The sequence below is a fragment of the Delphinus delphis genome, chromosome 15, assembly GCF_949987515.2.
Source record: "Delphinus delphis chromosome 15, mDelDel1.2, whole genome shotgun sequence".
In the NCBI taxonomy this organism is placed as follows: Eukaryota; Metazoa; Chordata; class Mammalia; order Artiodactyla; family Delphinidae; genus Delphinus; species Delphinus delphis.
In genome coordinates, this window is record NC_082697.1 from 31,807,661 (window position 1) to 31,833,691 (window position 26,031).

Consider the following 26,031-nt stretch of genomic DNA (forward strand, 5'->3'; position numbering starts at 1 on the left):
CAGTAAGCACTGGGCCAGTTTCACAATATTCACAGCAAGGCATGCTTCCTTCTTGGAGTTAATCCCATCAGGTGACTCTAGGCAGAGCCAAAACCACTGTCAGCCAACAGGGTTCCCAAAGCCTCTCTCTCGTGAAAAGCATTTGGTTTTCAAATGCCTTAACCTTCGCTGAAAACAGGAGTATTAAAGCTAATCCTACACTGAGCTCTGCCTGCCAGAGCAACAGTCAGCTCTACCCACCACTAAGTCCCTCCCATCAGGAAACTTACACAAGCCTCTTAGATAGCCTCATCCACCAGAGGGCAGAGAGCAGAAGCAAGAAGAACTACAATCCTGCAGCCTGTGGAACAAAAACCACATTCACAGAAAGATAGACAAGATGAAAAGGCAGAGGGCTATGTACCAGATGAAGGAACAAGATAAAACCCCAGAAAAAAAACTAAATGAAGTGGAGATAGGCAACCTTCCAGAAAAAGAATTCAGAATAATGATAGTGAAGATGATCCAGGACCTTGGAAAGAATGGAGGCAAAGATCGAGAAGATGCAAGAAATGTTTAACAGAGATCTAGAAGAATTAAAGAACAAACACACAGAGATGAACAATACAATAACTGAAATGAAAACTACACTAGAAGGAATCAATAGCAGAATAACTGAGGCAGAAGAACAGATAAGTGACCTGGAAGACAGAATGGTGGAATTCACTGCTGCAGAACAGAATAAAGAAAAAAGAATGAAAAGAAATGAAGACAGCCTAAGAGACCTCTGGGACAACATTAAATGCAACAACATTTGCATTGTAGGGGTCCCAGAAGGAGAAGAGAGAGGGAAAGAACCAGAGAAAATATCTGAAGAGATTATAGAGGAAAACTTCCCTAACATGGGAAAGGAAATAGCCACCAGAGTCCAGGAAGTGCAGCGAGTCCCATACAAGATAAACCCAAGGAGAAACACACCAAGACACATAGTAATCAAATTGGCAAAAATTAAAGACAAAGAAAAATTATTAAAAGCAGCAAGGGAAGACGACAAATAACATACAAGGGAACTCCCATAAGGTTAACAGCTGATTTCTCAGCAGAAACTCTGCAAGACAGAACGGAGTGGCATGATATACTTAAAGTGATGAAAGGGAAGAACCTACAACCAAGATTACTCTACCCTGCAAGGATCTCATTCAGATTCAATGGAGAAATCAAAAGCTTTACAGACAAGCAAAAGCTAAGAGAACTCAGCACCACCAAACCAGCTCTACAACAAATGTTAAAGGAACTTCTCTAAGTGGGAAACACAAGAGGAGAAAAGGACCTATAAAACCAAACCCAAAACAATTAAGAAAATGGTCATAGGAACATACATATTGATAATTACCTTAAACGTGAATGGATTAAATGCTGCAACCAAAAGAAACAGGCTTGCTGAATGGATACAAAAACAAGACCCATCTATATGCTCTCTACAAGAGACCCACTTCAGACCTAGGGACACATAGAGACTGAAAGTGAGGGGATGGAAAAAGATATTCCATGCAAATGGAAATCAAAGGTAGCTGGAGTAGCAATACTTATATCAGATAAAGCAGACTTTAAAATAAAGAATGTTACAAGAGACAAGGAATGACACTATATAATGATCAAGGGATCAATCCAAGAAGAAGGTACAACAATTATAAATTTATATGCACCCAACATAGGAGCACCTCAATACATAAGGCAACTGCTAACAGCTATAAAAGAAGAAATCAACAGTAACACAGTAATAGTGGGGAACTTTAACACCTCACTTCCACCAATGGACAGATCATCCAAACAGAAAATTAATAAGGAAACACAAGCTTTAAATGACACAATAGACCAGATAGATTAATTAATATTTATAGGACATTCCATCCAAAAACAGCAGATTACACTTTCTTCTCAAGTGCGCATGGAACATTCTCCAGGATACATCACGCCTTGGGTCGCAAATCAAGCCTCAGTAAATTTAAGAAAATTGAAATAATATCAAGTATCTTTTCTGACCACAAGGCTATGAGATTAGAAATCAATTACAGGGAAAAAAACGTAAAAAACACAAACACATGGAGGCTAAACAATACATTATTAAATAACCAAGAGATCACTGAAGGAATCAGAGAGGAAATCAAAAAATACCTAGAAACAAATGACAATAAAAACATGACGATCCAAAACCTATGGGATGCACCAAAAGCAGTTCTAAGAGGGAAGTTTATAGCTATACAAGCCTACCTCAAGAAACAAGAAAAACCTCAAATAAACAATCTTACCTTATACCTAAATGAACTAGAGAAAGAAGAACAAACAAAATCCAAAGTTAGCAGAAGGAAAGAAATTATAAAGATCAGAGTAGAAATAATGAAATAGAAACAAAGAAAACAATAGCAAAGATCAATAAAACTAAAAGCTGGTTCTTTGAGAAGATCAACAAAATTGATAAACCATTAGCCAGGCTTATCAAGAAAAAGAGGGAGAGGACTCAAATCAATAAAATTAGAAATGAAAAAGGAGAAGTTACAACAGACACCGCAGAAATACAAAGCATCCTAAGAGACGACTACAAGCAACTCTATGACAATAAAATGGACACCCTGGAAAAATGGACAAATTCTTAGAAAGGTATAACCTTCCAAGACTGAACCAGGAAGAAACAGAAAATACGAACAGACCAATCACAAGTAATGAAATTGAAACTGTGATTAAAAATCTTCCAAAAAACAAAAGTCCAGGACCAGATGGCTTCACAGGTGAATTATATCAAACATTTAGAGAAGAGCTAACATACATCCTTCTCAAACTCTTCCAAAAAAGTGCAGAGGAAGGAACACTCCCAGACTCATTCTATGAGGCCACCATCACCCTGATACCAAAACCAGACAAAGATACTACAAGAAAAAAAAATTACAGACCAATATCACTGATGAATATAGAGCAAAAATCCTCAACAAAATACTAGCAAACAGAATTCAACAACACATTAAAAGGATCATACACCATGATCAAGTGGGATTTATCCCAGGAATGCAAGGATTCTTCAATATACGTAAATCTATCAATGTGATACACCATATTAACAAATTGAAGAATAAAAACCATATGATCGGGCTTCCCTGGTGGCACAGTAGCTGAGAGTCTGCCTGCCGATGCAGAGGACACGGGTTCGTGCTCCAGTCCGGGAAGATCTCACATGCCGTGGAGCGGCTGGGCCCGTGAGCCATGGCTGCTGAGCCTGCACGTCTGGAGCCTGTGCTCCACAACGGGAGAAGCCACAACAGTGAGAAGCCCACATACAGCAAAAAAAAAAAACAAAAACCATATGATCATCTCAATAGAGGCAGAAAAATCTTTTGACAAAATTCAACTTGCATTTATGATAAAAACTCTCCAGAAAGTGGGCATAGAGGGAACCTACCTCAACATAATAAAGGCCATATATGACAAACCCACAGCAAACATCATTCTCAATGGTGAAAAACTGAAAGCATTTCCTCTAAGATCAGGAACGAGACAAGGATGTCTACTCTCACCACTATTATTCAACATAGTTTTGGAAGTCCCAGCCATGGCAATCAGAAAAGTAAAAGAAATAAAAGGAATACAAATCGGAAAAGAAGAAGTAAAACTGTCACTGTTTGCAGATGACATGATACTATATATAGGGAATCCTAAAAAAGCCACCAGAAAACTACTAGAGCTAACCAATGAATTTGGTAAAGTTGCAGGATACAAAATTAATGCACAGAAATCCCTTGGATTCCTATACACTAATAATGAAAAATCTGAAAGAGAAATTAAGGAAACACTCCCATTTACCATTGCAACAAAAAGAATAAAATACCTAGGAATAAACCTACCAAGGGAGACAAAAGACCTGTATGCAGAAAACTATAAGACACTGATGAAAGAAATTAAAGATGATACCAACAGATGGAGAGATATACCATGTTCTTGGATTGGAAGTATCAATATTGTGAAAATGACTATACTACCCAAAGCAATCTACAGATTCAAAGCAATCCCTATCAAATTACCAATGGCATTTTTTACGGAACTAGAACAAATAATCTTAAAATTTGGAGACAAAAAAGACCCTGAAGAGCCAAAGCAGTCCTGAGGGAATAAAACGGAGCTGGAGGAATCAGACTCCCTGACTTCAGACTATACTACAAAGCTACAGTAATCAAGACAATATGGTACTGGCACAAAAACAGAAATAGAGATCAATGGAACAAGATAGAAAGCCCAGAGATAAACCCACACACCTACGGTCAACTAATCTATGTCAAAGGAGGCAAAGATAAACAATGGAGAAAAGACAGTCTCTTCAATAATTGGTGCTGGGAAAACTGGACAGCTACATGTTAAAGAATGAAATTAGAACACTCCCTAACACCATACACAAAAATAAACTCAAAATGGATTGAAGACCTAAATGTAAGACCAGACACTATAAAACTCTTAGAGGAAAACATAGGAAGAACACTCTTTGACATAAATCACAGCAAGATCTTTTTTGATCCACCTCCTAGAGAAATGGAAATAAAAATAAACAAATGGCACCTAATGAAACTTCAAAGCTTTTGCACAGCAAAGGAAACCATAAACAAGACGAAAAGACAACCCTCAGAATGGGAGAAAATATTTGCAAACGAATCAATGGACAAAGGATTAATCTCCAAAATATATAAACAGCTCATGCAGCTCAATATTAAAGAAACAAACAACCTAATCCAAAAATGGGCAGAAGACATAAATAGACATTTCTCCCAAGAAGACACACTGATGGCCAAGAAGCACATGAAGAGCTGCTCAACATCACTAATTATTAGAGAAATGCAAATCAAAACTACAATGAGGTATCACCTCACACCAGTTAGAATGGGCATCATCAGAAAATCTGCAAACAACAAACGCTGGAGAGGGTGTGGAGCAAAGGGAACCCTCTTGCACTGTTGGTGGGAATGTAAATTGATACAGCCACTATGGAGAACAGTATGGAGGGTCCTTAAAAAACTAAAAATAGAATTAGCATATGATCCAGCAATCCCACTGCTGGGCATATACCCAGAGAAAACCATAATTCAAAAAGACACATGCACCCCAATGTTCATTGCAGCACTATTTACAACAGCCAGGTCATGGAAGCAACTAAATGCCCATCAACAATCGAACGGATAAAGAAGTTGTGGTACATATATACAATGGAATATTGCTCAGCCATAAAAAGGAACGATATTGAGTCATTTGTTGAGACGTGGATGGATCTAGAGACTGTCATACAGAGTGAAGTAAGTCAGAAAGAGAAAAACAAATATCGTGTATTAACACATGTATGTGGAACCTAGTAAAATGGTACAGATGAGCCAGTTTGCAGGGCAGAAGTTGAGACACAGATGTAGAGAACAAACGTATGTACACCAAGGGGGGAAAACCGCGGTGGGGTGGGGATGGTGGTGTGCTGAATTGGGCGATTGGGATTGACATGTATACACTGATGTGTATAAAACTGATGACTAATAAGAACCTGCTATATAAAACAAAACAAAACAAAATAAAAAAGAAAACTAATACTAAACTTTCTTTGGGTTAAAAAAAAAAAAAAAAGCTAATCCTAGTCAATGCAGAAACTACTTTAGAGTGACTTAAGAAGAAAAAAGACAGGAAATGCTGTTACCGGAAGAGTAAAGAAAGCCGGGTGCTTCGCTTCATCTTCATATTTGCCTTCAGTTGAACTTCCAGCCTCCATGGATTTGGATGTAGTGTTCTTACCAATACCCATCATTAAGAGAAAACGAGTAATTTGACCTTTGGACTGAAGTGGCTGGAAGTTAAGGCTTGTTCACTCAAGGAGCCCAGGATCAGAGTCAGCTCTTCCAGTGCCAATTCTCAGGCAGAGATGAGCCCCACAAGTGCCATCTCTCAGCACACCTAGAAAAAGAGAAAGCAAGCAAATTACATCAAGCACTCAAACAGTACAGGACACACAGACACTGTGTTTCCTGCATGGGAAAGTCGAAGTACAAATTATATCCAAACACCAAAAAAACTTATTACACTTTTCAAGTCCCCATCCACCTTCATTTATAGTCACTCAGATTCTGAATCACCTTTTGGAGCGGGAGGTGGGTGGGGAACCACCAAAGTGAACCACCAAAAATATTAGAATACTAGGGAGAAAAAATAGCAGAGGGATTTTTTTTGACATGCATTATGGTATCTATCTTAGAGCCCAGCACTATCCAATAGAACTTTCTGCAATGATGGAAATGTTCTACATCTGCCTTGTCCAATACAGTCATCACTAGTCACTGGCTACTGAGCACCTGAAATGTGACTAGTGCAATAGAGAAACTGAACCTTTAAACTGTATCAAATTTAAGTTTAAATAGCCACTTGTGGCTGGTGGCAATCATACTAGACAGTTCAGTTATAGCCAATTTACTACAATTGTATGGATATTAAAATAATTCTGAATTTCCTACAGGTGCCCAATTAAAGGCTGGGAAGACACTGAAAAGCACAAAAAAGAGGAGACAAAACCAACCTAGGATTAAATGGCCATACAGAATTCCAGGAAGGTGGCAAGGTGAGCTTAAATGGGCTAGAATGCCATACAAAAAACAGAACCGAAACATTCAATATCAAATCAAATGACAACATAAACCTAAAAAAGTAATCCAACCCCAAAAAAGGGGGTTGGGGAAGTAAAGTGGCAAGAGATAAGAAAGGGTCCGAGGAGAATCAAGACCCAAGGTGGATCTGACATGCTCGGAGAATCTTAGAGAATCTGGACAACGCTCCAAACTAAGAGAAAATCCAAGTAAAAGTCAAAGGCAGGAAGCTACTAAAACAATCCCATGCAGCAGAAAATATTAAAAACTCAATTTCAAACAACAGAAGTATTACTTGAATAATAAAAGAGATCCACCAAAAGATTAAAAAGCATTTGGAGAATTTGGCTTAAAAAATGAGAGGGCACAGGGACTTCCCTGGTGATGCAGTGGTTGGGAGTCCACCTGCCAATGCCGGGGACACAGGTTCAAGCCCTGGTCCGGGAAGATCCCACATGCCACGGAGCAACTAAACCCATGAGCCACAGCTACCCAGCCTGCACTCTGGAGCCCATAAGCCACAACTACTGAAGCCTGCGTGCCACAGCTGCTGAGGCCCATGCACCTAGAGCCCGTGCTTCCAATGGGAGAAGCCACCACAATGAGAAGCCCGTGCACTGCAGCGAGGAGTAGCCCCTGATCGCCGTAGCTGGAGAGAGCCTGCACGCAGCAACAAAGACCCAACACAGCCAAAAATAAATAAATAAATTTATTTATTTAAAAAAAAGAGAGAGGGCACAAGGGATCCCTTCCAGGATTGGCACACGTACAATCAAACATGCCTAGGTGTTTCTACTTTTTTTTGGTGGGGGGCACACAGCACAGTTTGCGGGATCTTAGTTCCCTGACCAGGAATTTAACCTGCACCCTTGGCTGTGAAAGCACAGAGTCTTAGCCATGGGACTGCCAGGGAATTCCCTAAGATAAAGAAAAAAATACCACAAGCATGTAGGGGTGAGAAGGGACAGAAAACATTCACTGGCACTCAGATTAGAACAATGCGTATAGACCTTAGCACCAATTAATTTCCCACAAGGAATGAATAACCCAGACAAGCTGTCCTGCAAATGTGAAGGCAAACCTACAAGAAGTTTGGAAAGACAAGTAGGAAAACTTCTGTTCAAAGAATTCTCTTACGCACACTTCATTCAACAAATACTTTAGATGAGCCAGGGGAAAAACTGAAATAGAAACAAATAAAAAAAGAGAAAGAATTAACAAAATTTGAAAATTCAATAGTTAGAGGGCAAAAAGGAAAAAATAAAAGAAATAGTTGCCAGAATATCAAGTTGCCTCTATAGAATCGAGCTAGGTGCACACACCAAAATTTTTTGAGGTGGCTCTTTTGGTTTAAATGTTCATGCACATTTTGCATTCTTGTTCACATTATATACATGTCTCTTTAAAGCAGCAGCTCTCAACGATGAGTGATTTTTTTCCTCCAGGGGACATTTGGCAATGTCTGGAGGCATTTTTGGTCGTCACAACTAGGGGAGAGCTACTAGTATCTAATAAGTGGAGGCCAGGAGTGCTGCTAAACATGCACAGGACAGACAGTAATTTTTTGTTATATTTGATGCAAATATCTTATCCCAGCTTTTTGTTTGCTCATGAATTTTGTGAATGATCTTTTAGAACTGTTTTTATTTTTATGTAATCAAATCCATCAATCTTCTACATTGTGATTTAGCCACTGCCATCCATCAGTTTCCCAAGATCTGAAAAAAAAAAAAAAGATACAGTGTGACAGCAAACATACCTAAATATAAAATCTGCCTGAAGTAGCCCTGACATTTTTACCTTGATCAAGAGCTTATGTTTGCCAGAAGACAGGACAAGCAAAGAGGATGGTGAAATTGTTAGAATTTTACAAGACCACCTGCCTTACAGTCACATTCAGAGGGACCAATAAGTTCTTTGCTCTACATCCAGCCCCACTGCCATTAGGATGCCAGCAGACCCATGTTAACTTTAGGGAAAAATGACAGGACTTTAATGTAGAATACATTTATTCTACTAAGTTAATTTTATCTTCATGTTTGTTTCAGATGTGCACATCCACTGCAGTAGCCAACCCTCCCCACTGCTCCCCATCACCAGGAACAGAGGGGGACCAATTCCATCCTGACAAGACCACTTTTCGTCAAGTACTCTGTACTCCATTTCCCTACCAAATGTTTAACCGACCCTCACAAGCTATACTGAGGGGGCCCATCCACTCCCTTTGCCTGTCTCTTACCCAACAGCAGCCTTCAGAGAGTCCTGAAGATATAGACCCAAATGAGCATGAAAGGTTTTGGGGCCAAAGAAAGCACAGGGCAGGAAGCTTCGAGAAAGGCTTTGGGGCAGAGGGCTGCAAAGCCTGGGAAGGGTGGACAAATGGAGGGAAGAAGAAGAGGAAGAAAGGGAGAAGATAATGAACACTGAAAGCAAAAACGCATCTTTTTAAGTTCCAAAATGACAGAGTATTCAACAGCCAAGTACTCAAGACTGATGAAGACAGCCTGAAGGCCAGAAACCACGCATCAACCTGAGATCAGAGTGTTTTATGCACAGACCTGAACTTTTGTGTGGGGAAATGCCAAGGCCCAAAGGCAAACGCAGCAAAAGATTTAAAAATGTGGAGTTTAGGGCCTGTGTTAGAATTTGTGGTAAAACAAAAGGCAAAATCTCCCAGGGAACCTGACACCAGGGAAAGTTTGTCCTCCCACAGTGCCCAGTGACGCCACTTCCTACTCTTTGCAAAAGAAAGAGAATAAGCAAAGCCACTGCTATCTTGCCCCTGACCACATGACAAGGGGAAAGGAGATGCTGGGGGATAAAAGATCAGATTCACAAATAACGAAAACAGTAATAATGACAGCAGTTTTCCAGCTAAGCGCCGATGTGTGCCAGACACATGTCTTACATCTCATTATATAAATGGCAATTATTTCTCCCTAGTAAGCATAGTATTACTTGATAGGCACACTAACTCCACAAAAGTGGAAACTGAGCTTCACAGAAGTTAAGTAACTTGCCAAAGGACACACAGCTATAAGCAGTGCAGCAGCAGGATTCAAACTTAAATCAGTATTCCTGTCCTAACAATGTTTGTACAAACAAGACATAAAACTATCCTCAGTTTACAGCCAACCTCCCTGAGCGAATAAGGTCCAGGCCAGCTGGCCTTAAACATTGTCTTCAAGGTACTTTCTGTCCTCCTTGTGATTTTTGAGGGAGGTCCAAGGGGCAGAAACGGCCAAGCTCCTTCTCCAGGGCTAAAGCCTGCTCCCCTTAGACCAGGAACCCCCAAATCTGCACACTTCTGGCCACTGTGTGGCATGAGCCATCATCTCAACAGCACAACAGCCTCGTCTCATTTTCTTGTTCCATCTTGATAGCTCTACTGCAGCGGGCACGGCCATGCTACAGAAACTACCATACCCTTTGATGGCGTCCTAATTAGCCAGAGAATGACACCTAAATTCCTTAACAAGGCTGCAGGTCCACTGTGAAGCCTATGGTGAAATTTGCCCTCGCTATGCTATAGTTTCCATCTTTCAGTTCCTTGAAGGTGTTGGGTTCTCCTCTAGCCCTCAGGCCCTTGCACATGCTGTCCCTCCAAAATAGGCACCCTTCATCTCGCCCCTTTCCCTTGGGGTAACTCCCATCAGTGCTGCCTCTGATCACCACACCTCATCATGGCGTCTGGGAACCATAAAGATGGTTACGATACAACAAGATAATGTCTACCTGCTCAGCCAGACAGGTGCAGAACAAGAGGCATTATCCCCAGTGCCTAACTTGGCACCTGTATTAAAGGCTCCCCAAAATATGTAGAACGAATAAATGATGCTTAAAAATATAATAATAAAGGTACTTCATATAATGTAACATTCTTGCTTAATACTCTTTCTTAATCTTGGAAAAGAAAAGTAACAGCCAATATCAAACTTATCTGTGATACAACAGATACATTAATGTCAAGGACAAGCCAGGTTGTCGACATCACTGCTATCATTCAACTGACAGAGAAAGATGAGGGAAATATTTGAAAGGAAAAGAGTGAATTATAGCCATATTAAGAGATATGAAAATTGTAGAGAATCTTTGCATAGATGGCTAGATACAAACACATGAGCAAGGCTCTTTCAGTGCTGACTGATTCTAACATTTCCCAGTTGCCAGCAATAAGCATCTAGATCAGAAGCTAGCAAACCACTGCGTGGCCTGGTTTGGTGTGGTCCCCAGCTATGAATGATTTTTACATTTTTAAAAGGTTGTAAACAACACCAAGGAAGAAGAACATATGACACAGGCCATCTGGTCCATGAAACCTAAGATATTTACAGAAAAGTCTGCTGACTCCAAAGGTAAGAGGATGAAGGAATCCTGTTTAGAATGGTAATAACAACATTAAATACTTAATAAATTTAACAAAAATGAGCATGATCTTTACAAATAAAGCTATAACCTATTATTAAGGGCCATAAAATAACCAGAAAAACAGACAATATTCTTGGATAAGAGAGCTACTATAAGAGTATACATTCTCCTACAAACATAAAGTATATAAATTTAATAAAAATCAATTAATACCTTAAAGGGGGAGAAAAGGGGGCTTGCTAAAATTCCTGTGGAAGAATAAGCAAAAGTAGCCATAAATATTTGAAAAAAGAATAGGAAGAACATGTTCTATCAGAAAGGGACCCTAAAGTTGTAGTAAACAGAGGAGTTCAACTTAGGTATAAAAAGAGACAAATAGGTCACACAACAGAAAACCCACCAAGTGACAAATATATGATGTGGGAAGCATTTAAATCTTAAAACAAAGTATGGATTTTTCAATACAACATGCCAAGACAACTGGTTCACTATTAATAAAATCCAGAAAAGTAATAAAGCCACTAAATGACTATATAATGTTAGGGTAGGGGACTCCATTTTTAGTATATCATTAAAGATGAAAAAGAGATGGAGGCTGATAGATTTTTACAATATAAATTTTTTTTAGATTTCTGTATGGACAAAAATCCAACAAAATCAAAAAACAAAATATAATATAGGTAAGATAATGTGTTGATATCTTTACTATCTGAAGAGCTCTTGCAAACCAATAAACAGAAAACAAAAATCCTTACTATAAAAATGGGCAAGACATATGAGCTTCTAATCCTTAGTCTCCCACAAAAACAAATAGAAAAATAAATGTTCGATCCTTGTTTGAAATCAAAAGTACATTGAAATGAGGTATACTTTTTTTTTTAACCTACCTCAGTTATTTATAATACCCTTATTGGACAGTGTTAGAGAAATAGACGAACACTCCTAATGAAATACAAATTTGCTAATAAGAAGGTAATTTGGTTATATGTATCAAGAATTATAAATATTCATATTCACTTCTAATATGTCCTGAGGAAATGCTACTTCTAGGAATGTATTTTAAGGTAATAATTAGGACATATAAAAATTTAGCTACAAAATTGTGCGTGTTAACATTGTTAATAAGACCAAAAATCAAGAAAAATCTAATATCCAACACTAGGGAATTGAATGGTAAAACTACGGTATGTTCATACAAACGAATGCCACTGCAGCCATTAAAAAGATGGCACACGGACTTCCCTGGTGGTGCAGTGTTTAAGAATCCGCCTGCCAACGCAGGGGACACAGGTTTGAGCCCTGGTCCGGGAAGGTCCCACATGCCATGGAGCAACTAAGCCCGTGAGCCACAACTACTGAGCCGGCGCACCCTAGAGCCTGTGCTCCACAACGAGAGAAGCCACCAGAAGGAGAAGCCCGTGCACCGTAACAAAGAGTAGCCCCCACTCGCAGCAACAAGAGAAAGCCCACACACAGCAACAAAGACCCGGCGCAGCCCAAAATAAACAAACAAATAAATAAATAATTTTTAAAAAAGATGGCACAGAAATATTTATTGACGTGGGAAAATGTCTGCCTTATGTTATATAAGGAAACAGGGTTTTTTTTTCTAAAGTATAATATTATACTAAAGCCAGTCACAGAAGGACAAACATGACATGATTCCACTTATGTGAGGTATCTGGAACAGTCACTCATAGAAGCACGGAGTAGAATGGTGGTTGCCAGGGGCTGGCAGGGAGGGGGAAGTGGGGAGTTGCTTTTCAGCAGGTATAAAGTTTATTAAGCAAGATGAATAAGTTCTAGAGATCTGCTGTACAACATCATGCCTATAGTTAACAATACTGTATTGTTCACTTAAAAGTTTGTTAAGGGCTTCCCTGGTGGCGCGGTGGTTGAGAGTCTGCCTGCCGATGCAGGGGACACGGGTTCGTGCCCAGGTCCGGGAAGATCCCAAATGCCGCGGAGCGGCTGGGCCCGTGAGCCATGGCCACTGAGCCTGTGCGTCCGGAGCCTATACTCCGCAACGGGAGAGGCCACAACAGTGAGAGGCCCGCTTACCACAAAGAAAAAAAAAAAAAAAGTTTGTTAAGAGGGTAGATCTCAGTAATAATTAATAATAAAAGATATCAATTTTCTAAAATAATGCAGTGAAAAGAATTAAAGGAAATTTATACAATGAAAAAAGCAGTATGTACAGAAATAACCCACTGTGTATGGATAAGTGTGCCACACGCATATACACACCAAAATGTTAACCAAAATGTTGACTGGTGGGACAGCAAAGGACTTATCTTTTTCCTTTTATTCCTCTATTTTTCCTGAAGTTATTTACTCAACAATGAATGCTATGCTCTCTTTCTCCCCCAAGAGCCACATCAGCACCCATATCAAATCCAGAGAAGTGATCAGTTTCCCTTAACAAGGGGATACAAAGCCATTCAGTCCTTTCTGTTGAGAGATCAGAACACAACTCTATAATTGCAAAGTGGTGTGGAGTAAAGTTCTAATGTTTAAAGTTGTAATTTTTGTCATCAGAGAATGGAGAAAAGACAAGGCTTTGTAAATTATACTTAGCAAGGAGGGAACTAACAATGAAAGAGGCGTATCAATAGCCAAGGCTGCCCCAAGAAGTGATCCTCAACTTTGACTCTATGTTGGAACCACCTAAAAACTTTAAAAATACTCTCTACCCACCCAGAAAGTCTACTGAATAGGATTGTATAGCCTGAGCATTTAGATTTTATAAAACTCTCCTGCAGCCAGAGTTAAAAATCCCTACCTTAGAGCAAGCAAGAAATCACTGAAGATTCAAAAAATAATAAATCAACCTCAATAAATGTAAGCCTCATCGGGTGGGAAAATAGCAATTTGGGAAATTCTGCTATGAGCAAATAGAAAAGGAAAATATTTAGATCTTCAACAAATCTTTCAATTCCCTAAAGATTGAGCCACCAGCTCTCTAGCCACCGATAATCATGCACAAATGCAGAATAACAATTCTTAATCAGTGTTTATTTCATCAGCTATTCAGCCAGAGATCATTTCTTTCTTTTTTTAAAAAATAAATGTATTTATTTATTCATTTATTTAATTTTTGTCTGCATTGGGTCTTCGCTGCTGCATGCAGGTTTTCTCTAGCTGCTAAGAGCAGGGGCTACTCTTTGTTGTGGTGCACAGGCCTCCCATTGTGGTGGCTTCTCCCATTGCAGAGCACGGGCTCCAGGCACACGGGCCTCAGCAGTTGTGGCACACAGGCTTCAGTAGTTGTGGCTCGCAGGCTCCAGAGCGCTGCAGGCTCCGTAGTTGTGGCACACGGGCTTAGTTGCTCTGCGGCATGTGGGATCTTCCCGGACCAGGGATCGAATCCGTGTACCGTGCATTAGCAGGCAGATTCTTAACCACTGCACCACCAGGGAAGCCCCAGTGATCATTTCTTTTGCACTGAATTTTTTTATCTGACCATTTTTCCCCTGTCAGTGTCAACTTTTTCAACTGTGGCTTACCATGGCCACCTGACTTGAAAGTATGATGGTACTACCCAAACAGCGGATTTAAGGGCCGAACTGCTCCTGGAACATAATACCAACATCTTTTGTGTTTCTTGGAAGCACAATCAAATGCTAAGAAAATGTGTATTCCCAGCACCAGCTCCTAGTAGTCCCTAGTACACAACATACAAAACACTCTATGGCTGAATGAATTAATCACTAAGAGTCCTCTGAAGGATAGAATCCCCCTGTGTACACTTCATCTTTATATTCCAGTTCATAAAATAGTACTCAACAAATGTTGATGAGAGCCACATTTACCCCAAATAGATGGCACTGAACGAATACTACATTGAACACATAACTGCAAAGCAAATCCATCACTTGATCTGGATACAAAAACCTACAGTTCTCCAAAATGATAAAGAATAAGAAAAAAAAGAATAGAGAAGGACTTCCCTGGTGGCACAGTGGTTAAAGACTCCACACTCCCAATGCAGGGGGCCTGGGTTCAATCCCTGGTCAGGGAACTAGATCCCACATGCATGCCACAACAAGGAGCCCATGAGCCACAACTAAGACCCAGCACAACCGAGTAAATTAAAAAATTTAAAAAGGAATAGAGAGAATAAGAATCAATGGTTCATGTACCTAAGACTTAATTGGGAATCTTATTCAACATGCAGATTTCTTCCACACATATAGTGGCAGAAAAATATTCAAAGCTGTTTTTATTATAACAGTCCCAAACTCAAGACACAGAAATGTCCATCAACAGGCAAATGGATAAACAAAACATGGTGGGTCCACACAAAGGGATACTAAGCAATTAAAAGGAAGCAACTACTGATGTACCTAATAACATGGAGAAATCGCACAGACACAATGTTGAGTGAAAGAAGCCAGACACAAGACGTGCTGCCTGAATCCCTATAGACAAAACTAATCTTCGGTGGCAGGAAACAGTTAGTGGTGATCTACAACAGCTAAGATGGGAAGGAGGGACTCCAGAGGCAGAGGAAGGAACCTACGGAGTGACAGAAATGTTCCATAACTTAACTATGATTCTGGTGGCTCCATTTGTATGTATATCCATTTACTGTATGTAAACTATGGCTCAGTAAAGTTGATTTTAGAAGAAAAAAAAATTTTAACTCCCATAATCCCACCAACTTTAAAAAAATGTCCCCTCCCCCAAATTCTGATTCCACAGACCTGCATCAAAACCTGGGACTTACATTTTTAACAAATGCACAAATGTTCTGATGCTAGTGGTCCTCAGATCAACACCTCTGGATGGGCAACCTGGGGTGGGATAAAGCTATTTTCCCCACTTGCAGAAATCTATCTAGACAGGTGAGACTATATGATCACGAAAGAAAACTCTGGGATAAGGAAACTCAAAACCTCAACTTGCCAAGTGGTAATCTGGTCCTTCCCAAGATACAAACAAGAACTTTCAGAGCTGGCCAGGTTCAATGATAAAGCACATTTAAAAAGTCAATTTGTAGCTCTCTGCTTAAATCCGATCATTAGGGGATTATAGTTGAACTGTGGCTGCTCCATTAAATTCTGTTAAATGCTAACATTTGACCTAAATGCTTTTAATTCAAGCCAAAAGAAAGATTACTGGAACAAATATCCTCAACTTGTACGTGATCAAACTTCCTTTAAATATAATGACTTAAATCGTTGCCTAACATACAGTCTTGCTTTAGGGGGTTTAGAATTCTGACATTGACCCTGGCTAGCTATCATTATTCCATTTAAACAGTAATGAAATGAACCTGTAAGAAGTGGTTATCATTTGCCCTTGTGATTACAGTTATGGTGTAACTGGGGGGGGGGAGGGGAATCATCCTACAGCCTTTTCCAAAACACTCTAAGAACCCTTGCTCTTATTCTTCAAACTGCAAGTCACCACCCACTAGTGGGCCATGAAACCAACTGGATCTCAACCAGAATTTGCAGAACAATGAAATTTAACAGAATAAAGAAAATTCAGAGCACATCTCACAAGATAAGGGTAACCCAGAGTTTCAAGGTAAAAACTGTGGGTCAGTCAAAAAGAGCCTAAAAGTCACTGATATAAACTAAAGTTCTGTCCAGTGACACAAAAGGCATATCTCAAGTGCCCAATTTAAATCAGGTTATTTGCTGAACTTTAACATACTCACAGAAATAATTTGCCGAAGTGGTACAAGATGATGACACTGATTAACAAAATATCATAACATCCCCTTGCCACAAGGATGGAGAGAGCACCCAGAATCATGGCCTCAGAGTGGCCTTTCTTTAAAATCTATCAGAGCCCTAAACCAAACCACCTCAGTGACTGCAATCAAGACAGGCTCTATTGCACCCCAATGAGCTGTGTAAGCTTCTGTCACTGTGTTGGTTTGTCAATTTGTTCCCTTAAAAAGAAGAGACTTTTAAAAAGTTAGATAAAACCGGATTTCTGAAGGGGAATCAGGATTGGTTGTCAGGTTTCATCTCAGAAACCACATGCTGAGAACCTCAGGAGCCTCTGGGCCTATGAGGCGCCCATGGCACAATCCTACAGGCAAAGTGGAAGGGAAAGGGCCCCCGGATGAACGCTGCTCAAATACTTAGGAATCACCTAAAAATATAGTCAGGGTCCTCAACAGTGGGCCAGAGAGGATGCAAAGCCACTGGATAGACATGGCAAATATTCCTGGAACATCTGTAGGATGAGGTGAGCAGGGAAGATCATTCCTAATTGAAAGCAAATATTTTTGGAGCATAAGATGACATGCCTAACTGATAAAATGATGGAAGATGTTAAAGAATATGCTCTGCCTTCAGAAGACACCTTCAGTCTCTTCCAGAGACGTGGCCTGGGAAGCCCTTGGTACAGAATAAGCTCTAGTCCCAAATGGACTCTAAATCCTAAAGAAGCTTACATCCAGCCCAAGACAGGTTGTTTTGCTGATGTCAGTTTACACACAGCCTGAGCCATGAAAATCGGTGGTCGTGCTGTCTAGAGGAGAAAACAATGACTCATTGACTGCTCAATTAGGGGAAAGATGGAGTCAAGTTTACAGTAAAAGGTCAAAGCAGCTGATGTTTTGTTAGTTTGGTGGCTTTAAAATACAAAGTCATCAGTGATCTCTGTTTTTCTGACCTAATGTTATAGGTCGTAGGTATCAGATGCTGTGGCTAGTACCATACAACAGAAATCTCTTCCCCAAACTTTATTCAAAATTATGACAAGACCTTAACACTCATCATCCTCACTGTGCCTCTCCTGCCCCAGGTACTATCCATATGAACCATGTTGACCTGCAGAGCTCCCAGGTCTTAGCTCAAAAAGTCTCCTCCTGTGCTTCCCTGGTGGCGCAGTGGTTGAGAGTCCATCTGCCGATGCAGGGAACACGGGTTTGTGCCCCGGTCCCGGAGGATCCCACGTGCTTTGGAGCGGCTGGGCCCGTGAGCCATGGCTGCTGGCCCTGCGCGTCCGGAGCCTGTGCTCCGCAGAGGGAGAGGTCGCGGCAGTGAGAGGCCCGCGTACCGCCAAAAAGTCTCCTCCTATAGGAAGCATTCTTGGGTTAGTTGTTCCTCTACTTCCATGTTTCAATAGCACACTGCTTCTTGGTCCAGCTTCCCAACCAGGCAGGGATGGGGCAGAGACACAGTGTTCATCACATAAAAAAGCATTCAAATATATGAGGAAAAGAGAATTTTTCCATGGGTCAGTTAGCCATACAACCAAAACAAAACCTAATCCCTGCCCTCCAGTTTCACTCAAGGAAACCGTGTGGCTGGGATAAGAGAGAGGGTAAGGGAGAGGTAGTGGAGCAAAAGGTATAGTCTGTGGGCCAGAATTAAAATATAAACAGATATTTGAGAAAACTCAAGCAGAATCAAGATGGATTTTATTGCATTTATTTCCACTGTGTGATTTAACATACCACTTTTTGTACAAATAATGTATTTTTATGGAAACACTATTTTTAGTGTATTAATATTATTTTTAATGTACAGGGGCCACTGAAAAGCTAATTTTATATGGAATTTTAATGACAAGATAAAACATATGCAAAACTATTATATCCAAGATACAAACATGATATCACTTAACTGTATAAAAATTCTAGGAGGAGTTGTTATTATCCCCACAGTTTAAAACTGAGGCACAGAGAGGGTGATATACCCTTGGACAAATGCCAAGGGCAAGTGACAGACAAAGCAATCACTGAGAGCATGAAAACTGCTCCTATTCCCTTACAGACTAACAGAACAAGGCTCTAAAGATGAACAGCCAGAAAAGACCTGAGATGTTATGTCTGAAGGTCATTTTGGAGGAAGCTGAGGAAAGCCCCCAGTTACTGTCAGGGAATAAAAAGAAAGACACTTTCTCCTCTTCCACACCTCCAAGTAACCTTTGTCATTTGATGTCTCCCCCCACCTTTCCAGTACAACAACAGACTTGGGTGCTTAAGTAACCTCCAGGGCATGGCTCTGCCCTGCTAACCCTGTGCCCCCTCAGTACCACCCCAGCTCCTGCTTCATCCTCCATTCTAGCACACAGGTAACTCATCTCTCACCTCTAGCTACTGTTGCCACTGCTAGCTCCGCTGGAGAAGAGAAGGCACTGCTCATGTGCTGGGAGAAGCATTTCCATGCCTCAAGCTCAAATGGACTAATCAGCTCTCTCCCTGAATTACCCTTCAGACCACACCATTCCTCTTTGGAATGTTCTCACCTTTCCTGTGCCCCAACTGCCAAAACCAAATTTCTTTCTCTCACCTGCAGAGAGAGGTCAAGCCCCACCTTTCCTTAATTTCCTGACTACCCATTACACCTGCTCTGTTTTGCTGGACTTTGGCACAGTTACTTAGTTCTCTCAACCACCTGCTCTCTTCCTATAGTCTGGAAGAAATCCTATTTGCAAATCTCTTCTGCAATATTTTTTTTCTCCCCTCCAAGCCCTCCTGCTCCCTATTCCAGTTTACTAAGAGTTCTGTCTCCTCCTCCCCACAGACTCTCCCAAGATAAGGAAAGGGGCACTCTGAAATCTCACCTACCCTGATGGATTAACTGATGGCTGAACAGTGGGTTTGACTACACTGCACTGCAATTACCTGGGGCTGGGACACTGTAATTCTTCTCTAGACTAAAACCAAGTACACAGTGATTGAAATAAATTTTCCCTGACCTTCATTAAATGGGAGCCTTTTTCCTGACCTTTAATAAACATCCCATGCCTGTTTGTTATATATATATATTTTTTTTTCTGCAGAGGAGCATGTTCCTCCTAATCCATTAAAAAAAAAAACAACCCACATCCATTCAATATAGAGACTACAATTACTTAGAATCCTATGGCACAGATGTATTGGTTTTTTTGGTGTCAAAACCTGACGTTTTTACAACCCCAAAACCTTAAAAGGAGTATAAATAGATGTATTCAGCTATAAAAGAGGCTCCAGCTCTCTCTGAGGTTTGTTTAATCTATGTTCCTTGTTGCCTGTGTACTTACTTTTCCTCAAATCCCTAAAATTTTGTATAAAATAAAACGTAAAAGAGCACAGAGGGCCTTGGAAGTCCCAGGACTGGACCTCACTCAGAAAATAAGGTAAATGAGCACCTGAAAAACACTGAATCTAACATTTTAATTGCTGCAGATCAGGTTTTTATTGTCACTCTCACATATTTAATGAAGGGCATCGCCTTCTAAGGGTTGCATAAATCTTAATGTTATTAATATTCAAATAATGTCTGACAGCACCAAGAAAGACTGTGGAGATTTTCTGGTAACCCAGCTTAGGAAACTTGAGCCATAGGCTCCTCACCCACCTACACAGACATACACACACATAGCCATATATTCGCAGGAAAAAAAAAACAACAACAACAAGACACACAGTCTCATAGACAGGAGCACACATAGTCACAGATGCATGTGCATGGAAACAGACACCCATAAACCCAGATGCACAGACATAGGCAGATGCAGACACTAATTCCCCAAAGCAAAGCTTCTGTACCAAGAAATGGTCTTACCTGAAGAGTGAAATCTTACTGTATCCCCCCACAATATTTTGTATTCAGTGCCCTACCCACCAATTCTGTGCTGGGATCTGTGTGAGGCTGGGATCCTTCTGATGCTCAGCATAAGACTCTTCAGGTGCTGAAGGAATTTTGGCTTTTATAACCCACACAGGCTCACCAAAATTGTATAACATCACCACCTAGTCAGAAATGCTATCTACTTTGTATTACACAATAGCCACCCTCTGGTTACAAACGGTTACTGCATACCTCTAGTATGGTTTGTTTACCATCAATCTGTAGCAGGTTTCTATGTGGCAGGCTGGATATTCTATTGTGGAAACCAAGCAGCTGCTGCGATTACATTTCTCAAACCCACACAAATAAGGCAAATAAAAACCTATCTTTCCAAACCCTTCCGTTCAGATGAACAAGTCCACCCACACTGCTTTCAGCTCAGTGAAAAGGGAGATTAATTTTACTCCCTGGTAATTTTTCATTTCCCCAATCAGGGGCCCAAAGACAACTATTTTCAAAGCTCAAAGACTTTCAGAGATTAAAAATAGATCTGGGGGCTTCCCTGGTGGCGCAGTGGTTGAGAGTCCGCCTGCCGATGCAGGGGACACAGGTTCGTGCCCCAGTCCGGGAGGATCCCATATGCTGCGGAGCGGCTGGGCCCGTGAGCCATGGCCGCTGAACCTGCGCTTCCGGAGCCTGTGCTCCGCAGCGGTAGAGGCCGCAGCGGTGAGACGCCCGTGTACCGCAAAAAAAAAAAAAAAAAAAAAAAAAAAAATAGATCTGAAGGTATGATTTCTTCATTAGATTACAGGCAGAGCCAACAATAACCATAACATTGAGAGCTCTAACTGCTGGAGCCCCGCTGTATGTGGCACCTCGTGTACACTCCCAGCTGCAGAGGCCCCACTGGACAGTGAAAGTGCCATGAAGACATAGAAAAAGGCAGACATACACTGACAATCTGGTACCAGTGAGAAGGAAGAAGCCGCAGCTGCAGTCAGACTTTGTCCCTTCCAGTCCTGACTCCAGGCAAGGGCCTACCAAAACCTAGGCAATGGTCACCTTGCCTCTGCTGTGAGAGGGCAAATACTTGCCCCCATCTCCCCAACACCACTGCACTTCCCAAATCCAGACAGAAAACCATGAAACTCAGATGAGAAACAGCTAGGCAGAAGATGCATCTTGGAAGGTGGGATCCCTGAGATAAAGGCAGAAGAACAAGGACAACTCCTGGAGAGAAAAGTAGCTCTAAGTGTTACTTATTCATGAATAATCTTAAGGAAATCAGCAGTGAGCATAAGAGGAAGATGCCACTTGACTAGGGGAGAAGCTATAGCAGAAGCTGGGGAGATGGGTGAAAGGCAAGCACTTTAACTGTTCAGGGGCAAGAGATTCACAACCACAAGTGCCCAGAACACAGGTCACACGTGACACACCCAACCCATCAGGTCAACATACCCAGGTAGTCCCTTGCTCCAAGGTGAGCTAACCCAGTGTGTGGCCTATGGGAAAAATACTCCAGTTTCTGTATCCTGAATACAAGAACTATAATCAGGATGTTCTGTGAAGACTCAAACTTCAAAAAGGTTCTACTGTAGGAACCAAAAGAAAATTTCAATTTGGAAAAAAGGAAAAAAGAATAAAAAACAAAGACAGTTGTGTATCAACAAAGGAAACAGGATCGGATGATTATATGAAGAAAATGGACTAAGAACAAGAGACAACAACTGGGGTGGGGAAGAACTGAGAGGAAACAAAAAGCACAAAATTAGCTTAGAAGCATTAAAGAGAAGTGAAACTGCAGAAAACAGCAGAAAACTGAAAGGTGGAGGACAAGCTTGAGAAACCCCTAGACAAGGAAAAGTCCAGAAAGGCAACAACAGTTCACAGATGAGTACCATGGAGGGAAAAAAGCAAAGAGCAAAGCCAAGACATGAATAATCCAGTGCTTATTAAATGGACTTAAAAAACAAAGAAGCCAGTCATGCTGTAGGATTCCATTTTATATGAAATGTCCAGAATAGGCAAATCTATAGAGACAGAAAGATTAGTGGTTGCCTGGGGCTGGGGTAGAAATGGGGGGACGGGAATGGAGAGTGACCGTTAATAGGTTTGGGATTTCTTTATGGGATGAAGAAAATTTCTAAAATTTGATTGTGGTGATGGTGGCACAAGTATGATTTACTAGAAGCCACTGAACTGTACATTTTAAATGGGAGAACTTTAAGGTATGTGATTTACATCTCAATAAAACTTTTTTAAAAAAGAACAATGAAAGAGACTTAAAGATAAAACAGATATAGAAAAAACCACAACTAATTCTGAGATTAAGAAAAATCTGAGTATAGAAATGGGCACACCAGAGTCATTCAAAATTAGAGAAGAAACTTAACTTGAACATATCCTGGCAAAATATTTTAACTACAGGATGAAAAAGTCATAGAAACACCCAGGGAGATGGAGAAAATGTTTGGTTTACTTGAGCAGTAGCAATAATTAAGATTAGCCCCAGGATTTTCCAAGGCAGTATTAAACACCAGAAGTCAATAGAAAATATAGATCTATAGAAAACTGGAGAAAAGGGTTTCCCAAAGAATTTTATAATCAAACAAGTTGCCCTTCATGTGTTAAAGCCCAAAACTGCAATTTCAGATATGCATGGGCTGAGAAAGAAAAAAAGCAAAGCCTGAGGCTATATTCCAGCCACATAAGAGGTAAAATTTGGAGTGGTCACTAATAAACAGGGTTGCTAACAATGTATACCAGCCAAACCCATCAAGATCAGGACATAAACCCAGTTATAAAATTGACTGCATATGGGCTTCCCTGGTGGCGCAGTGGTTGAGAGTCCACCTGCCAATGCATGGGACACAGGTTCATGCCCCCGTCCAGGAAGATCCCACATGCCGCGGAGCAGCTGTGCCGGTGAGCCATGGCTGCTGAGCCTGCACATCCGGAGCCTCTGCTCCGCAACGGGAGAGGCCACAACAGTGAGAGGCCCGCGTACCACAAAAAAAAAAAAAAAATTGACTGCATATATCAAATTATTCTTTAAAAATGTGCTATGCAATGTTAAAAACGTAATTAAAAACAAAGCAAATTGAACAAGAGTACATTAAAGACTGAATGCAGGAAATGAAAAGATGCTGAAAGCCCTTCTCCCAAACAGACGGGAATAGGAAAATACCATTAGATTTTAGCTATGACAACTGAAGAAAGTCTTTTTTTTTTTTTAGAGAAACTACTATTAGAATTTGAAACAGACTATAGACTAAAACTAAACCTGTAAATTAGTTAAATTCATTCCATTAAAAATATTCCCAGGTTTGTCAAAAACTAAATGCCTGGATTTCCTTGGTAGCACAGTGGTTAAGAATCCACCTGCCAATGCAGGGGACACAGGTTCAAGCCCTCGTCCAGGAATATCTCACATGCCGCGGATCCACTAAACCCGTGTGCCACAACTACGGAGCCTGCACTCTAGAGCCTGTGAGGCACAACTACTGAGCCCGTGTGCCACAACTATGGAAGCCTGTACACCTAGAGCCCGTGCTCTGCAACAAGAGAAGCCACTGCAATGAGAAGCCCGCGCACCGCAACGAAGAGTAGCCCCCCACTCGCCGCAACTAGAGAAAGCCCACGCATAGTAACAAAGACCCAACACAGACAAAAATAAATAAGTTTATTAATAAATAAATAAATGCCTAAGATAAACCTTAAAAATGAAACAAAAATAAAGCAACATTAATGCTGCTTTATCATTATTTTTAAATGTCAGACACAATGGAATTCATGCCAGAAAGTATTAAAAGGGGAAAAAGAGGGTCATTTTACATTATTATATTATAATATTATAAAATTCATATGTTAATTTTATGTTATAAAATTATATATATATTATATTATATTATAAAATATAAAATATATATTATATATAATATATAAAATATATATATTATATATATATTATATATATAATATATATAATTTTATATTATAAAATATAAAATTATATGCTATATTATAAAATTCATATGTTAATTTTATGTTCTGAACATTATTTCATTGAAATAAGATCCATAATGGTTAGCAATACAGAAGAATGACCAACACTATAAACATACCTATCTGCCTCCAAGAAGATAGGGGGCAACAGGGTGGAGGGGTAATGAGCACAGGCTTGATCTCTATGTTAATTTTATTTTGCATCAATTAGAGAATCTGACCAATATAATGAATCAGGCTAACATAATAAGTATCAAACTTTCCATGACATAGAAAGTAGAGCTTTATTTTCAACAGCTAAAGAGCATTAGTGGAAACTGACCATCATGCCAAATGAAAATTTCAGCCCCCACAAAAAAGGAACACTTCTCAGTGCCCGATCATAATGTCAAAACACATAAAAAATAATTATCAACAAAGAAAGTTTAACAACTTCAAAATTTTTAGCCTTTCTCCCAAGTAACCATTAGGTCAAAGGTGAAACTGAGACTGTTAAAAATACCCTTACAAAAAAAGAATAAGCAACAAAATACTCTAAAGAAACTTAAAAAAAAAATTAAAGAGAGGAAGAGGAAAAAATTAGCTAGGAAATAAGCAACAGAACTGATAAATTTGATAAATACATCCAAGAGGGCTCTTAAGGCCAAGGCAGATAGAGACTTTCCATTCAAAAACACACTGGACCCAGGTGGTTTCCTAGGCAAACGTCTCCAAGCATTAAGGAAGTTACTCCTTACACTTAGCTCCAAAGCACCGGAAAAGGATGAAAAGCTTGTCAATCATTTTAGAAACCTAAGCATAACCCTGATTCCAAACTTGACAAAGCACAAAAAAAGGAAAAAAGCTAGTATCACAACTCATATCAACAGGCAGAAGGAAGAAAAACCATTAAGATCCAAAAAGAAAACCAGAAACCAAAAAGGCATTTGATAAAACTCAAAATCAATTTTTGAATGAAATTCTTCATGCATTCCAATACAGAAGAAAAATGTCCTCAAAAAGAATCCCTATCTCATGCCAAAAGCCAATGAGATACTTACTCTGAAAAACCCAGAAAGGTTATATTAAAGCCAAAAACAGAAGGGAATGTGATGGCCTCCGTTACAGAAAACTGTTCTGGAAGTTCTAAATAATACAGTAAGAAAAAGATTTTTAAAGTTCAAATAGTAGAAAAGGGAAGACAAAAGAATTATTCACAGGTAATGGATCTGTCTACAAAGAAAATGAATTGGTGGGGGGGGGGGCACTAGAATAAGATACTTCAGAACGGTAGCCATTTACAAATGAACATAGAAAAAAAACCATCCTATGCACTAGCATTAACTCATATGATGACCCTCTTAAAGTACTGTATACATGCACGTGCAAGTGTGCTAAGAAACCAAAAGGTGATGCACCAAGCTGCTTATACCAGTTACCTCTGTAAAGTGGGATTATAATTGTTTTTACTTTGTGGAAAAGTTTTAAGTCTTAATTTTGTCCCTCCCAATGTATTAGGAGGCAAA

The 26,031-nt window shown here is 40.1% G+C and overlaps 1 protein-coding gene across 1 annotated transcript in view; it reads right to left on the minus strand.

The window, feature by feature from the left end:
* The window catches only part of SLC23A2 (solute carrier family 23 member 2), a 147,914-nt gene that overhangs the window by 90,704 nt on the left and 31,179 nt on the right, over positions 1-26,031 (minus strand). Inside the window, exon 3 of the mRNA XM_060031194.1 lies at positions 5,693-5,946. Coding sequence (XP_059887177.1) covers positions 5,693-5,800 — 108 coding nt within the window. The 5' untranslated portion in view covers positions 5,801-5,946. The remainder of the gene's footprint in view (positions 1-5,692; positions 5,947-26,031) is intronic.